The 16,399-nt window shown below is 45.0% G+C and overlaps 1 protein-coding gene across 1 annotated transcript in view; it reads right to left on the bottom strand.

Annotated features, from left to right (window-relative positions):
- Window positions 1–821: 821 nt before the first annotated feature.
- The window catches only part of mpped2a (metallophosphoesterase domain containing 2a), a 56,674-nt gene continuing 41,096 nt past the window's right edge, over window positions 822–16,399 (bottom strand). The window contains exons 5-7 of the mRNA XM_079216871.1: window positions 2,671–2,786; window positions 1,268–1,381; window positions 822–1,003 (exon numbers count right to left, since the gene is read on the bottom strand). Coding sequence (XP_079072997.1) covers window positions 885–1,003; window positions 1,268–1,381; window positions 2,671–2,786 — 349 coding nt within the window. The 3' untranslated portion in view covers window positions 822–884. The remainder of the gene's footprint in view (window positions 1,004–1,267; window positions 1,382–2,670; window positions 2,787–16,399) is intronic.

Here is a 16,399-nt window from a genome sequence, read left to right as displayed (position 1 = left end):
ATTAAAGCTAGTTTAAGGCAGCGTCCCAGTCAGCCAATAAGAAAAGAGGAACTGGCGAGAAAAAAAAAGAATAAAAAAAAAGACCTAAACACAAAATATCAGATGGTACAACATAAAACAATGGCATCCATTGTCCGGCCAATGCGAACCAAACACAAAGAAATTGTACAAATTCACAAAGCATCATTTATCTTACAGATCTGACCAATATTTATCAAGAGCAAGATTGTTTAACCACAAAATCCCTCTGAAAAAGGAGAATACCGGCGTCACTCACGACTCAGTTTCACACACACCAAAATTATTTTGGGATTGCATACGTACGAAGACTTGAACACTTTTTTTTTTAGCAAACGGGACGGTACTAAAGTACGGGAGGTCGGACAAGACAAGAGCGTAAATATTCCTCATGTTTTCTTTTGGGGGTCAAGAAATGACCCCCAAATATAAAATAAAACTGCACTATGGAAACTTATTTTCAAGGGATTACTTCCTGGGTGAGGTTTCCATTTCTTCCTGTAGAGATTGAGTTGACTGGATGTAAAAGTGCCTGCTGAAATTGGGACAAAGATTTCTTACTAGATGCTTGTTCAGACTGAATGAGACTGTGTGTAGAAAAACAAAAATCTGAGCAGGAAACACAGCATTGTTAGCACAGCTAGAAAAAAATTAAATAAAACACCGGTATTCTCCTTTAACCCTCCCTGACACCCCCCACCCCCACGACTCAAAATCTTCCCAATCTCAACCACAGCTTGGAGAAGACCAAAAGTTTGCAAAGAAACACTTAGAACTTTTTTTTTGTCTTTTTTTTTTTTTACTTGACATATTTATAGAAAAAAAAGTAGTTTATCGTTCCACCCCCACTTCCCCGTCCTCTGGTCTCAGGAGCTGGAGGGGTTGGGCAGGTCGAACACGATGGGGGGGTTGGTGGGCTGGAAGCTGACGGTGCAGGTCGACGAGTTGATGAACGACGTAAAGCCGTCTGTCATGATCCCGTAGCCTGAGGAAGAGGAGGGAGAGGAACAAACGTCAGCAACAGGTCACATCCATTCACCTCAGAAACTTCACAGCCAGAGACAACGTTTTTGATGAATTGTTTTCTGCAAATCTCTAATTTGTGCGCTTCCAGACAGTCAATCAGAACAAAGTCGGGCAACACTAATGAAAAGTTAAAGTCAGCTGAGGTGTCGAGGGATTCCTCAGTATGTCAGGGTGGGCCTCAGACCCTCCTGACCTCTGACCCCCGGGCTGTTATTCTCAGTACCTTCGTGTATGCCTCCGAAGGCGTGAAGTTTGGGTCGCACCCTCTTCTGGACCGTGTTGAGCAGCTCCACGCAGCCGACCCGCTGCAGCTCCTTCGGTACCCAGTCTCTGAAACCTACACAGACGGACACATTGCTGGTTTTAAAAATGCTCAGCTCGCCCAGACCACCCACACCCGGTGCGGTTTATACATTTCATCAAGTTCCTCCGTTACGCATGACCAAGCGGCGGCACTGAGCAGCAATGCAGACAAACGGTGACGGGCAAAGAACACAATTATGAACATTTGATCTCCTGCAATGGAGTTCCTGTTGGTTCAGGTAAGTTTAATAACTGCAATAAAGGTGTCTGAAATACATTTCTACATGCACGCAGACGGTAACCTTTGCCAGCTTTCGTTCATTCTGATTCCAAATTCCTAATTGAAGGTATCCGTTGTGAAATCCAGGTTCTGATTCCTGGTGGTTTGAGTAATATTTTTTGCATATTCAGGCTGCCATATATTAATCCAAAATGCTGAAGTAGCTTCTAGTTTTCCTGAGCCAGGCCATATCACATCACTTCCACACAGGGTTAGTAGTGTACAGTGGCAATTACAACAATAATTATATATACATTTTTGTTGTCAACACACTAGTCGAGGACCAGTATTTCCTCTCAGATACGCAAGTTCAGGTATCAGAACTGGTACCTGGAGGAAAAATAATGTCTCCGTCACCTTTTTCTAGATCAGAACCAACTCTTACTCTGTAAATATGTGAAAACCTCACAACTGATAATTTACTGCCTTTTCCCCAGAATTGAACAGCAATCTAAACATATTCTGGCAGTTGAAAATGTCTTCCACAGTCAAACAACCCTGATTTTCAAATTTTGGAGAGCCATCCTACATCTTCAACCGCCCCGCCTCCCCCAAGCTCTCCTCTCCCCTCCTCTCTTCAAATCGTTTGCAGCGTCTGTCACACTGGTGCAAAATCGAGTTTCCATGCAATCAACTGGCCACAGCGGCAGCAGCGGCAGCGCTCCGTAGGCGAGAGGGAAGGAAATCACTCAATAAAGCCAGATGGAGGGCGCAAAAGAAGAAAAAAAACAACTGGGGGAAAAAACAACTGGAAGGAAAACTGAATCAGTCCGTAGTGAAAACCAAACAATATGTATTTTCTTTTTTCATACAGTCAAACACAAATATTGAATCAGACTGGGTTTGGGGAGGGGGGGTTCTCTCCAGATACTGGTGGATTCACACACACACACACACACACACACACACACACACACACACACACACACACACACACCCTGCTGCGATGCCTCCTGCGACTCCGTACAGATTCCGCATAATGAGGGACAACCTCATTAGATATGGTGATGATGAGCGGGCTGTGATTGGTTAATTGGACTCACCGAGCGGAGGTCCGTGGGTCATCAGGATGTCGATGCCTTCGGGGACGAGGTTCCATTTATCCAGCAGAGACTGACCCCGAGGCAGGTTGAACCCCCAGCCGTTAAACCACGGAGTCCTGCAGAGACGGGAGGGAGAGCGGTCACATTAACATCGCTCCGGAGACCAACGCTACCGTGATTATGGCGTAAAGCTAAATTGATATCTGGAAGCAGAATACATTACTGAGCTCAAGCAGCTTTTTTTTCAGCACGGCATTTCTTAAAAGCTGCAGAGACTCTTCTTTTACTGTTTTTATCTTGCTTCTGTTTGCTGTAAAAACTGTTCATTAAGAGAATTAAATATTTAGGAAATCTCTCTTTTTTTTTTTAGATGATGATGCATGTTTAGGAACCAACAAGGCTGTTGCTTTGCCAGGCGTTTGTGAAATACCTAATTACAATGAGGTTATATTTATACATTATTACCAAAATGAGAGGCTGCGCACACAAAGACAAACAGCTAAAGGTTGTCAGAGAGCGGGTTCGTCAAATGTTAAATGCTTTGAGGGAACTGATTATGGTTTTTATTGTGAGGCAGGTGCAGGAAGTTGGCTTGTGTAGAAGTGCTTAACACATAGCTATGGTAGATCACAGGAGAAAAACAGATCACAATATATAAATACTTTTTGATTGATCCGGTTTATTGATCCCAGCATGCTCGTGTGTAAAGACCTGCTCACCGTCTATACTTTGTGGCCATTTTGTGTGCGATATTTAAGTCTCCGGTCCTTAGATGTGCATCTATGTGGGTCTCTCTCTCTCTCTCTCTCTCTCTCTCTCTCTCTCTCTCTCTCTCTCTCTCTCTCTCTCTCTCTCTCTCTCTCTCTCTCTCTCTCTCTCTCTCTCTCTCTCTCTCTCTCTCTCTCTCTCTCTCTCTCTCTCTCTCTCTTCAGCTTTTATCGGACAGTAATTTCGTATATATCGTTGTTTTTCTTAAAGCAATAGTCAGTAGGAGAATTTCAATACTGTGTGTCTATAATTAATTGTGCAGCAAAGAGAGCTAGATGCTCAAATGACAATCACAAACATAAATTCTCTTTGTTAGCAATATGAACATTTTAAAGTGAGCAAAACTCAAAATCAAAATAAGTTTATAGACATGGAACCTAAAATACAGGATGCATGTAAAAACAAAGAAAAAAGGACATGCATCTGCAATATATCGCTGTACACTTGCAGATTGCCCGCAGCATGTGGTGAAAATGACTGAAACGAACACCTGTGATTGGTCGGACTGTTGACCCGTGAACAGGAAGGGCGCATTGAATTCAAAGAGTCACAATCGAGTTTAATTAATTTTAGAAGGCAAAACTAAACGCCTGCCTTTTAGAGGCCTTCTAAAACAAATTAAAAAAAGTGAATTTCTAAGCAGCAGGGAGCCACATCATGTTGTCAACCCCACAGCCCCTCTGCTGCACGGGCTACAGATTGATTGACAGCAGCCGGGCCACCTCCGGCAGCCTGGATGGGAGTCTGCAGCTTCAGGGTGACAGGCAGCATCTCAGCCTTCCCCAGCAGACACAAAGAAAAGCAGGGAGTGGGGAAAAGGGATGGATGGATGGATGGATGCGGGGTGTGGGGGTGAAAACAGATGAAGAAATAAAGCGAACCGTGCAGAGAGGTTAGCTATGGGAGCAGGGGCGGGGAAAAACCGAGGGGAGAAACAGAAAATCGAGTAGAGGCTGGTTGATAAATTGAGCCTTCATTTATCACAATAGTTGTAATGGCAGAAGAAGGCTGACGACAGGAGGAAAGGAAGACAGATTATCGCCACATAATACCTCAGTATATAAGATGACTTACTGCAACGAGCCCCGGAAAGGAACATCTTTTAACTTTAATTTGGAGTTTTTCTCGGCACAGAGCAGCAGAAGAGAAGGGGATCTTCGGCTCCGTTGTTGTTCCCAGGTTACTTTGAAATGGGCCGAGTCAGTTAAGCGAATGGTGCCGCGTATGGTATTTGACCGAGGGGGAAATCAGGGCTCCTCAAACATCAATAGGCTTTGTTACAGTGAGGGATGCAAGCTCCAACGCTAATCAATACTTGTGTTCCACAGGAGGGCCGAGTGGGGCGAACCAGAACCGTTTAAGAACACACAACCAAGCTCCTAAAGTATCTGTTCTCAAAACCAAGCACCATTAATTCAGCATGGCGAGAGAAAAGAGCATCATAATGCGGTCTAGTTTGGGTCTGGTGCTTGAGTGGTATCGAGTGTTTGTGCGCTCCGTCAAAGAGGAGGCGGCGGCAGAACCCCAAGCTCTCTTTGATTTGCTCGCTCAGTCGTTGCCTCGTTCTCTCGCTCGGTGGAGAGCTGAGAAATGAGGTTAAAAATGAAATGTGAGGAGCGCACAGGGGAGTGAAGGCCACAGACTCCACTGATTAATTAGAACTAATCACACAAATCGGAGCTAATGGAAGTCTAATGGATTACTGGGAAGACTCGCCACTTCATGGGATGGAAATATCGCTGCTGTCGCGGCGGCGAGAAACGTAGAAAGCGGTGAATCAGAGCCGGCTTGGCCTGGTCGGTCGGCTGCACACAGAAAGCACGGGCAGGGGATTTGTCTGCCTCTGGTTTTGACTAATAGCAACAAGGCAAAACTTTGAAAAATGGCCAAACGCATTTATTTCCCCCAACGATTCGGACAAATAAATAGCCGGGGCGATGATTTTCGCTCCATGTTTCACACATTTTCTCCCGCATAAACACATCCATCTGGGGGATGAAACATACCACACCCCCAACCCCCACCCCCACCAGACATGAGCCGTGGATCCGCAGCCAACCAAAAGGTCCTGACTGAATTCAGAGCGAGGCGCTGCAGCTCGACGCCACAATGGCCCCATTGTCGGCTGTCTGCCTATGAAATATACCTTCCATGCAAGTGCATTTGTTAACCTCCGCCGAGATTAATGACATCCCGGTCACATAAAGGAGAGACTGTTTCCTGTGTGGCACAGGTTTTATTATACTGTACTGCTGTGTGTGTGTGTGTGTGTGTAGTGGGCAGAGTGCACATCTACCAGCATCTGAGTAGGATGTGAGTGTTGAACAGAATGTACGCTGCCAGTGTCTCAGTCTGTGTGTATGCATGTAGACCAGTGTGTGTGTGTGTGTGTGTGTGTGTGTGTGTGTTGTAATCAGACTACATTCGGAGCACAGTCTCGCCTTGACACTCGCCATCTGGAGAGCGTCGTCGTGGCAACAAAGGAGAAGCGTCTGGAGGCGGGCACAGTGGGAAGTAAAACACCGTCGAGGAATCAGAAGTAAGAGAAACGGAGAATAGAAAGGATGAAGGAGGTGACGATCGGAGAGAAAATAGAAAAGATAAAAAGAAGAGCAAACAACAAGGCAAGGCGTGGAACGATGACGTCGTCACGTGGTCGGCGTACGATTGGGCGGCGACGTCGGAAGGTGAGACGTCATCGAACCTGAACGAAAGCAAGAAACTATAAATACTCAAAATCCAGCAGCGAGGCACAACACTAGACGAAGCCCGGCATCAAAAGGACAAAAAGACGGGTCCTTTTAACGACCACGCCCTCCTCCCATACACAAAATAAAGAAAAGGAATTAAACTGTGGAAGCAGGTTAAACAAATCTGCAGCCCGGGCCGGCCGCCGATGTGAAGCAGACAGAAGCCATTTAGCCCTCGTGTGCAGAACGTCGATATTCAATTAGGCCGGTGGACATCATTAGGACGGCAGCGCGGCGTCTCTCTGGGCGTGACACCGCTCTTAACCCCTCCTCCCCCCCCACCACCCAAACTACTCTGGGTCCCTAGACACGTGGCTATGATACCCCCTAATACACCCCACCCACACACACCCACACCCACCCACACACACTTAATCCGACTCCTCCCTCACTGAGGGGATCATTTGAACGATCGTCTTCCAGCCGACTGAATCAGCGGTTTCTCTGACGTTTTTGTGTCACGGACCCTGAAATCCTCTTGAAGCCTCCGTGGAGGGGCAGCGCAATAATTAAATGTATTTTTTATTGTCGTGCTGAGTATTGTAATTGTACTGATAATCATAAACATGTTATTGCTTTACCAGGTTATGCTGCTCAAATGTTTGTTTCCAAAAAACTTGTAAACAGTAAAACTGAAACCTTTGCCGCAATAGTTGATCAGAAACATTATCTCCTTCGTTCCAGCTTCTCCAGTGTGAGGATTTTATACTTTTTAAAAAAAAAATCATTGTATGCTGAAGCCTACTTAATGATTAAACTGTTTACAAAAGCACAAAATCATTCACAGATCCAGCCTTAGATTTTTCGCTCCAAATTGATGCATTTAACCTTAAAAAAGGAAAACCTTTTTCATTCAAAAACAGGTTGGCCTACTTTGTCGTTGCCTGGTGAAAATGTCTTTCTTTATTCATAACCCAGAGAAAGAATGATGTCAGTTTTTTTTCCCATTTCATGATGACAGAAGTGTCATATGTCATATCTTTCTGCTAAATTCTCAATTTGATTCTGCTAACATTTACCATATTGTGAAAAGGTCAAGTCTGTTTTATTGTAAATGTGTTTGTGTAGAGCAGGTTTAGACAGCACTCTTTAACTTACAGAGACCCAACACGTCCCGCTATGAGCGACGGCATTCATGAGCTGCTCGACTCAGTTTCATCTCCTCTTGGATATTTTCTGATAAATTAAACAACACAGTAGTGATAATGTGTTTTTGTTTGACCCCTCTGGGGCTACAGATTTCTATTCTCTCCTTCTAACCTGCCGTTTGTTCACCGACTGACCCGACAAACGCTTCTTATTCCTCTCTTTTTGCTCAACAAGCTCAGGTCAACCTCTCCTCTACCCTGTTTCTGCACCTGAACACACACACACACACACACACACACACACACACACACACACACACACACACACACACACACACACACACACACACACACACACACAGAACACTGTTTACCAAACAGACTCTCGGCCTCCTCTGGTTGTGTCTCATTCAACAGACACCTGATGCCCCACCGTGCAGACAGCAAAAACTCGAGCTGGACAGATGAGGCAAATACTGTCCGTCTGTGTAACGTCACCTGTGAAGACCCCGAGTGGATTCATTCCATGGGCCAAGAACATCGTTCCAAGCTTTAAAGTCTTATAATGTCCTCCAAAAGGTCTCAAAATGTCTGACTGCACCCGCTACCCATGTTAAAGACTCAACAATATATTGAAGATCAAGTTACTTAATGTTCACCAAGGTCAAGATCAACAGCCATAAAGTCTTTCCAGTTGGTGCTGCGACGGCGTGAGAGGATATGAGTTCAGACTCGGAGGAGAATAAATGTTGGCGGGAAACTTCACGATAATCTGCCCATCAGATCTAACAATTTCCTGTGTACAAGTACAAAAATATAAATGAAGGATTCGTCCTCTAGGAGTAGATTTCAAGGGAATTGTCCAGATTCTTCTGAACTTTCCAAATGTTATTGAATCAAACTGATCAAGTGCTGACGGTGAAACGAGACCTTTCTCACGAGTGCTGTGACGATTTCTACGTTGGAGCCGGCGACATCTTGGCTGCTCGTCTCGTCTAATGTTTCTTCGGAGTGGAAGGAAAACAGATGGAAAAATAATTGTATGAATACATTAATCTACTAGTGTATCATCGTTATCATTTTTGTGTTTGCATTCAGAGGCTCTGATTCGATCGCAGTCAGTTAGACATCTTTTATCTGAGCTAATGGACCAAATTCTCCTAAATACATGAAACAAAAAAGCTGACCGCTCATGGTCCTGCCGGACAAAGCAGTTCCAGCAATGTGTCAAAGTACTCAGATCTGAGCAATGAAGGTGCTGAATGAATTGTTACCATCGAGAGGAATGATTTCCAAATCTATGACATCTATTTGGTTTCAGTAATAAAATAAATAAGTGAAAAATGGCTACTCACACAAGAAGAATCCCCTCGTTTTTATGAGCTCGTTTGGTCTTCAAGAGAATAGCGCACACACACACACGCACACGCACACGCGCACGCGTACGCGCACCACTGCAAGGCGAGACAGAGCACTGTGTATGTGTTCTTGGTCTGTTAAGAGCTGAGATTAGATCGAAACATGTCTCAGGTAAAGTATGATCCCCCACCTATATCCTGCTGCATTCTGGGATATCGGTGCTGGACACACGGGCGGGACGAACAAGCTGCACCGTGACCAGCACATAGATAATAGGAGAGAGAGAGAGAGAGCTGAGAGAGTGTATGTGTGTGTGCAGGTCCAGCGATCCATCGTGTCTGACCTCTGAGTCAGAGCAGCCCCAGGGTCAGTGGGGGGAGGGGTCTAATTGATCAACCTGTCAGAACCAATGAGGAGGGCCATGTTAATGGGACTTTTATAAGCCCCGCGGGACGCACCACCTGACACTCAGAGCTGTATGAGTATGTGCAAAGCAGAAAGCACGCCCTGTGTGTGTGTGTGTGTGTGTGTGTGTGTGTGTGTGTGTGTGTGTGTGTGTGTGTACATATCTCTGTGTGTGTGTGTGTGTGTACATATCTGTGTGTGTAATCCCAGAGCCCAGGTAGCCTTATTAAAAGGAGCCAAGTGGAGACTCTGGCTGGGTTTTGACAAATGGCCTCTCAACACCAAGGCCACCTTTGCAAACTTTGGGGACGAGGTAGAAGGCGAAGTCGCAAGGGTGAAGGAGCCGTGTATGTATGGGTGTGTGTGTTTGTGTGCTCCGCTCGGCCCCAGCACTAATAACCTGTGCCTAGTGACTGATGGAGTGTGGAATGGATTAATCTTGCTGCAGTCATGCTGCCAAACTCAGAGGCGCTGAGGGTTAGCCACCAGACTTAGCCCGCTTAGGAAAGGCTACAACCATGGGGACGGGTTGGTTCACACACACACACACACACACACACACACACACACACACACACACACACACACACACACACACACACACACACACACACACACACACACACACACACACACACACACACACACACACACACACACACACACACACACACACACACACAGGATTTGTCTCCACGCTGAGATGCAGCCAGCTGCAGTTTGACCTGCAGGCTGCTAATGTAAAACAACCGCTGCATCAGCCAGCAGACGCTTCGCAGCAAACACAGCTGCTCTCAACGACCCGGCAGCTTCCAGCGAACCGCCACATGCAGGTCTGAGTGCATGTGAAGACGGAGAGGGATGGGAGTCGAAGAAAGGAACAAAAATATATATATATTTATTATAGCTGGAAGAGGAAAGGGCAAGTGGCCAACATTGTAGCAGAAAATCAAATGAGAGCAGGGATGTTCAGAGCGTATCCTCTGCCATCATTACATCTAAGAGACTTCCTTCTCAACAACCCCCACCCCTCTCCCTTCAACACACTCCCTCTCTCCCTCTCTGAAGCGGGAGATACACTGGATTAGCACAGACATCAAAGTCATCTCAAGCTACAGTAACCGAAACTGCCTGTCTCGAAGTGCTACTCGCTGTGCACGCCACCGTTCCCGCGTCCTGCCATGCACCGAGGCCGATTCCTATTGACAAAGTGTACAAACATATTAAACCACAATATGTTGATACTATGAGTGTCTGCAGCCGAGTGAGGGAGTTCACTGTGGAGCTCTGTGAAGAAAGCTTGAGCGGAATGACCTAAAAGTTTCAAGTTTGTTCAATTTCTTTTTTTTCCCCTCACCCCCCCAAAAAATTCATGAATCAGAATAATTTGAAAATTCACCGTTTGAAAGAACCACCGGTTCTGGAGAACAGCTCTTAGTCCCCGAAGCTGTGGCAGGTTTTTATTTTTTATCATATTTTCTGCCAGAAAACTGCTTTTAAAATACACTCCAGTGCTACGACAGCAAATACTTCCCACAGACATTAAAAGACATGCGGGTGCAAAGCTGCCCGTGGAAGTTGCAGGTGGGGGTTCAGGAGGTGCAGCGAGGCGCTATGGGAACACGGATGTGTCTACATGCCAACATGGAATCTAAACACTTTGAAATATGGATATGGATCGTCGGGAGGCCAGGCAGGCCTTGAGAAACTGGAGACCAGACTAATAGCGAGAGGGGTCCTATTCAGAGAGCCTGTATGGGGGCAGGGGGCCGAGACCCATTCAACCTGCTGTGAGACGCAGGGACAAGGGTCCCATTACTGCTCTAGCCCCGACCTCCGTGAACTTGATCCTGGGGAACAATGTAAGAGGGGGGAGGGGCGGGGGAGTGAAGGGAGGCAGGTGGGGGGGATCATATCTCTGGGAAATGAGCAAGCTTTCCTCAGTGACAATAACTGACAAGGACCAGGGCTGGAACAGGACAAGGTGATCTGAAAGAACCAAATGAACGCACTTCGTTACACAGGTGCGTCTTTCAAGCTGTTTCACAAGGCGGTGCGCTCTTACTGCCTTTGTTCCTCAGCACAAAGACTAAAAGCTCCAGGTCTGCATGCTAATTGAAAAAAACTAACAAAAAAGAAGCTTCTTTTTTTTCCGTTTACATCTCGGGTTGTAAACAAAAAAAAACTTCCATTTATGACACAAAACCGAGAGCAGAAAAGAGATTAAGGAAAAATTATTAAAAAAGGACCATTGTGTGTTTTGGCCTCTGCCGTTGACTGAAGGTCTGCTGCTCTTCAGACAGGAAGGACAAAAAAAGAAAAAGACTTATTGAAATGCTTTGACATAAACTAGCCTGGAGAGGTGACATTAGAAGCGCGTGCATTCAGAGAATCTTTGTTACCTTTTTTGTTATTGTAGTCATTATTTATCTATTCTGCCCTGTTTCCTTTGTCATGTTAGTCTTCCTTCCCTGATTTTAATGGACCACTTTATTCAGAAATATATTCATTGATCATTTCACACATTCTTCTTCCTTGTTAACACATAGCACCTACATTACCCAAAATTCCTCTCCGTCACCAACAGTTCAGCCAGAGATTTGCTGTGGAATTGGTGGGCGAAATTGGTTGTTACCCAAACTTCGATTGGATTCGGAGGAGCAAGTTTTTGCAGTGTGATGGGTGCTCCCATTGGGATCTTTGGGTCCGATCATGGAGGCCCATTTGAAGCATTTCTCCGCACCCATCAATAACCAATTCTGCTCCTTTCCTCTTTGTTTGCGCTTCAAAAGATATTTCAATATCCCCGACAAATCGCAGAAATTTCGGTCAAATATCTGTTCAGGGAGTTTTAAAAGAAATTGACACGCAAGCTGGAAAAAGAACGACATCATCGCGAACGCTCAACATTTGGGGTTGATCCGCTGGCATCAGCGGTCTCCGTGACTTCAGGATGTGCCTCATGCTCGCCTGCTTGGTTTCTACCGAGTAGTTCAAAGCTTCATTAGCACCGAGATTCTGCAATCCTGCTGGACAAAAGAACCCGCAAGCCGGCTTTGCTTTTTCACACTGAACCAAACGACGGCGGTATAATGCTGCACTGGTGCGTGATTTTGGATTAAAGAGCTGGCGAGAAAGCAGGCAAATGCCGACTGAAAACGTTTCAATTCAGAATGGATGCGTCAGCTTTTCTGATCCCCCTTTATAAGACCACCGACCAAACTATTTAGAACGCATAGCGACTGAAAACGATCGGTCACGATCGATCTGAGCACTAAGACGGAAGAATTCCAAACTCGAGTTTGACTTCATCATGAACGCACAGTCAAGAGGAGAGAGGGTCAAGTATAGCATTTTGTAGGAATAATTAGTACACCATACACAGTATAGTAGACTTAATGTGTCCCACAATGCAATATAAAAAGTAGTGAACAAATATTGGTCAATAACGAGCCCATTCGGCATTCATCCTCCAAGTGATGTGCGCCAAACAAAATGTGAACTCACAGTGCTGGCTCGTAATTTAAGATTTAAGATTAAGAAATGCATTCAGTTTAAAAGTTTTCATGCTATTAAAGATTAAAAAGTTGCAAAGACATTTTATGCCCTGACATCGGCCTGAGCCAGCACTCAACGCTCAATTACGTTCCATTAGATACTAGAATGGTCTTATTATATGAATACTTTATAACATGAAGATGCTCTGGTTTGTTTCTCCTCACAGCTTCCACACTAGTTGGCTTTTTTTTTCTTCTTCGTGTCACAGTCAGATTCACAGGAAACTAACATCATTAACAAAGCCCGTTAACTGACAACGCTGCTTTGATTATATTGGTATTTGTCAGTGTGGAATAACTCTCCTCCTGAGGATTAAGAGAAAGAGAGCAGCGGGTTCCCACAGATTACTGTCAAAAGGCCGGGAGCACACCCTGCCTTGTCCCGACATAACAGGCCAACCAGTTATTGCTGGAGAGGTCAAAGGTCGAGGGGGGAAGACGAGGAGGGAGTGTTAAAGGCAACAGGAAGGGCCAAAGAGTCAAGCCAGTGCTGATACAAGGCACTCTGATCGCGGTCATTGTCTTGACCTTACAACGAGTGGATGCTAGCCGGGGCACGGAGACACAGTGGCAACAATAGGCACAGGAAAGCACACAAACTGGCATTGTTAGTTTCATGGGTTTGTATACAAAGAGCCGGAACACAGACGAAACGAAAGCACACAAGGCTGAACGGGGCAGCATGTACAAAGTGGATCGGAAGTAGTACAGACGCACCCGTAGAGCTCAACACTGAGGTCCAGGAAGTGTAAAGGAGCTTGATTTAATAGCCGTAAACAAAACACAAGGTATGAGATTGTGGATTGATGATATATGCTCCTGTAGAAGCCACAAGTCCATGATATCAACCTTGTTTAAGGAAATACATGTTTTATGCATCATAGAGAATGTCTACACTACACCACAATATTAAAGTGTAATTGATTAAGCCTGCTTCGCTCCCAATTATCAGCGATGTCACTGATTGGTTGAGCGTGCCGTTACCATGTAACTCTGAGATTTCAGAGGTAGCAATCGTTTTTTCGCAATGGTTTATGGGATCAGTAGTTCCTTCACTCCTAAAATAATTAAGCTTTTAGTCTTGTGCCTCTTTGACTTTTATTCTTTTTCCAATTTCTGTTGTTTCAGAATCTGATGTTTTATTGTAACAGTTCATCAAGGGTTTTATGAAACAGTCAGTGGATTGAACTATAAAACACAACCCAAAAATACAAAATTAATTTGAAATACCATTCTTTCTGGGGAACATGGTTGGCTGTTTATCGCTAAAACCCATGGAGATGTAAGACTTGTTGGTTGCAGCCCCACAGCTATTAAACCGCCGAATAAGTAATTTCACCGTGCCATAAATTCAGTACACACCTTTAAATACATCGCCTAAATATAACTTCCTATTGTTGGTTGTTTGCCTGACACTGATCACTGAATGGAGGTGACAGTTTGCCCACCTTCTTAATTCCTGACCCTACATCCCTGCAGACACCAGGGTGTTCCTGCCACCCACATCGGGTGTCTAAATTCAGCCAGTGGAGATAAGCAGAGTCTCGTCCTTGCCACTGAAGCTTTGCAGAGGTCAGCAGGAAGGAAGGGAAGTGCTGCAGGACAACGTGAACGCTATCACCGCAGAGCAGATACGAGTAGGTAGGCCGCCCTTCTGTTTATGGAGCTGTCGTTGCCACCGTGATTGATGGCTCGCTACAGACAATTCACATCTCCCTCACGGGCCACATAGTGTGGTGGGAGACGACGTGGGAGAAGCAGGTGTGTTGGGAAAAACAGTTCCAGCTGTGCAAATGTTAAGTCCATTTTCAGTAGACGGATGTCCTCCACTGGGAAAACTCACATTATCAGTCGAACCAAATCAACCTTCAGTATGTCACCAGATCTTTAATTGTACCGTCATCAAATTATTTCATGCACCTCAACATTTTGAACTCTTTTTAAATGTATCATTCATTCCTTGATGATCGCCCTCAAGTCTCTTGCCCAAAACTACATTTTACAAGATTACATTTGAACAAATTTACCATCACTCAATAAATATTTTTACTGAATGGAGCTTGAATGCACCACAGTGAAACTCAATGCATCCTCCGTTAGCGTTCTTTTAACCCAAGCAGGGCTGTACTGCCCATTGGCTGCTAAAAGCTAACGTTACTAGCGTTCCTCCTAACGTGCCGCAACATTTTCAGAACCATTTCTTTACGGAGCTTTGCGCACGAGAACATTGTCACGCTGAAACAGGAAAGGGCCTTCCCCAAAAATGTTGCCACAAAGATGTAAGAACACTACTATCTCAATATCATTGGATAAAGCAACTCCTTTAACTGGAACTAAACGGCCCAAACCACGAAAAACAAAACCAGAATAAGAGTACACATACATGGTTTAATTAACCTTCAGTGAGTTTAAACCAGTATATTCCTAACTATCCTTAGTGCTATACTGGATACAGAAAGCTGTGGACTGCTTTTAGAGGAAAAATAACACCTTGACCACACTGAGTGAGCCTTTGCTACGTATTTCTTTCCCCATTCCACTCTATCTTAAATCAATGTTGCCTTCCTTCTAAAACATGCACGCTAACTCAGTGGAGCTTGCACTTCTTTTCTCTCCATCAAAAAACCTTCAAGCACTTAGCATCTGTACCGTTAGATCCAAGCTTGTTGTCATTGAAGGTATTACTTATTCATCTGAGCTTCAGCTGTGCCAGCACTTAAGTTGGTGACCTTTCACACCAAACTCTGCAGAGAATAATGGCCCGGACAGAAAGGTACTCTTTGAGCTGAAATCTATGTTTAGGTAAAAAAAAAAAAAAAAAAAAAAAAAAAAAAAAGGTGCATCTAATGCAGGGCTAACACAGCTCAGGCCACAGGACTTCATCTGCTTTTCAAATATTTATCCCCTCATAGCGTGAGACACAGCACGGGACAAAAAACAAGAGGAGTCCTGCTGGGTCCAGGATCTGCCAGTGCAGACACATATAGGACCAAGACAGCAAACAAAACAAAACAACAAAGAGACATACGTGCACCCCCCTTTGCACAGAAACCACGACCGACGGTGTTGATGATGATGATGGAAACCCACCGCTGTGTGTCTGCTGAAAGAGCAGCCTGGAGTTTTTAAGCATCTTCTCTGTTGAACGAGCAGGTAGCCTGAGGTCGGGTTCAGGGGGAGAGCAGGGGACCGGCTGCTGACGGATCGCCTTTACTCCCCGGCTGGTTGCTGCGCCATCTTGGGCACCCTTCCAAGGGGATCGTGATTGCATTTTATAGCCTCGAGCAGCCACCTCATGTCATGTATCCCTCCTCATGTTGCAGACATCTGGTTAGCTCTGGGCTCTTCTCGACTCCCCTGCGCTCCCCGCTGTGCTGGATCGTTTGATTAAGTCTGCATCGCTCCCAATCATACTCAGAGAGCTCGGACCTGAAGACTCGCACACCAACTGCCTCCAAGTCCCATGACAACTGCATTTTGAGTACTGCTCCTCTAATTTGACACATCGGTTCAAACAGAAAGTTTGGGGCGAGATGTGAGGCAATAAAAAAAAGAAAAACGCCACAAGGAACATGTGGCGACGGGAAAAGGGAACAAGGTTTTCTTCAGGATGATATGAATATATTCAGGCAAACAATTAATAGAATTTCAATAACGATTGTGGCTACAAGATATTCAACATGAATTGATTATTGTGCTAGAATCTCCTTTTGCCAATGTGTTTGATTAAACCGTTTACTAGAGCAGGAAGGTCTTCATAGAGCCTGCCTTCCAATTTTGATTTAAAATGTAGGCTACAACA

This window comes from Taurulus bubalis (genome assembly GCF_910589615.1).
Source record: "Taurulus bubalis genome assembly, chromosome: 4".
Lineage (NCBI taxonomy): Eukaryota > Metazoa > Chordata > Actinopteri > Perciformes > Cottidae > Taurulus > Taurulus bubalis.
This window is presented reverse-complemented; position numbering and strand designations above follow the sequence as displayed.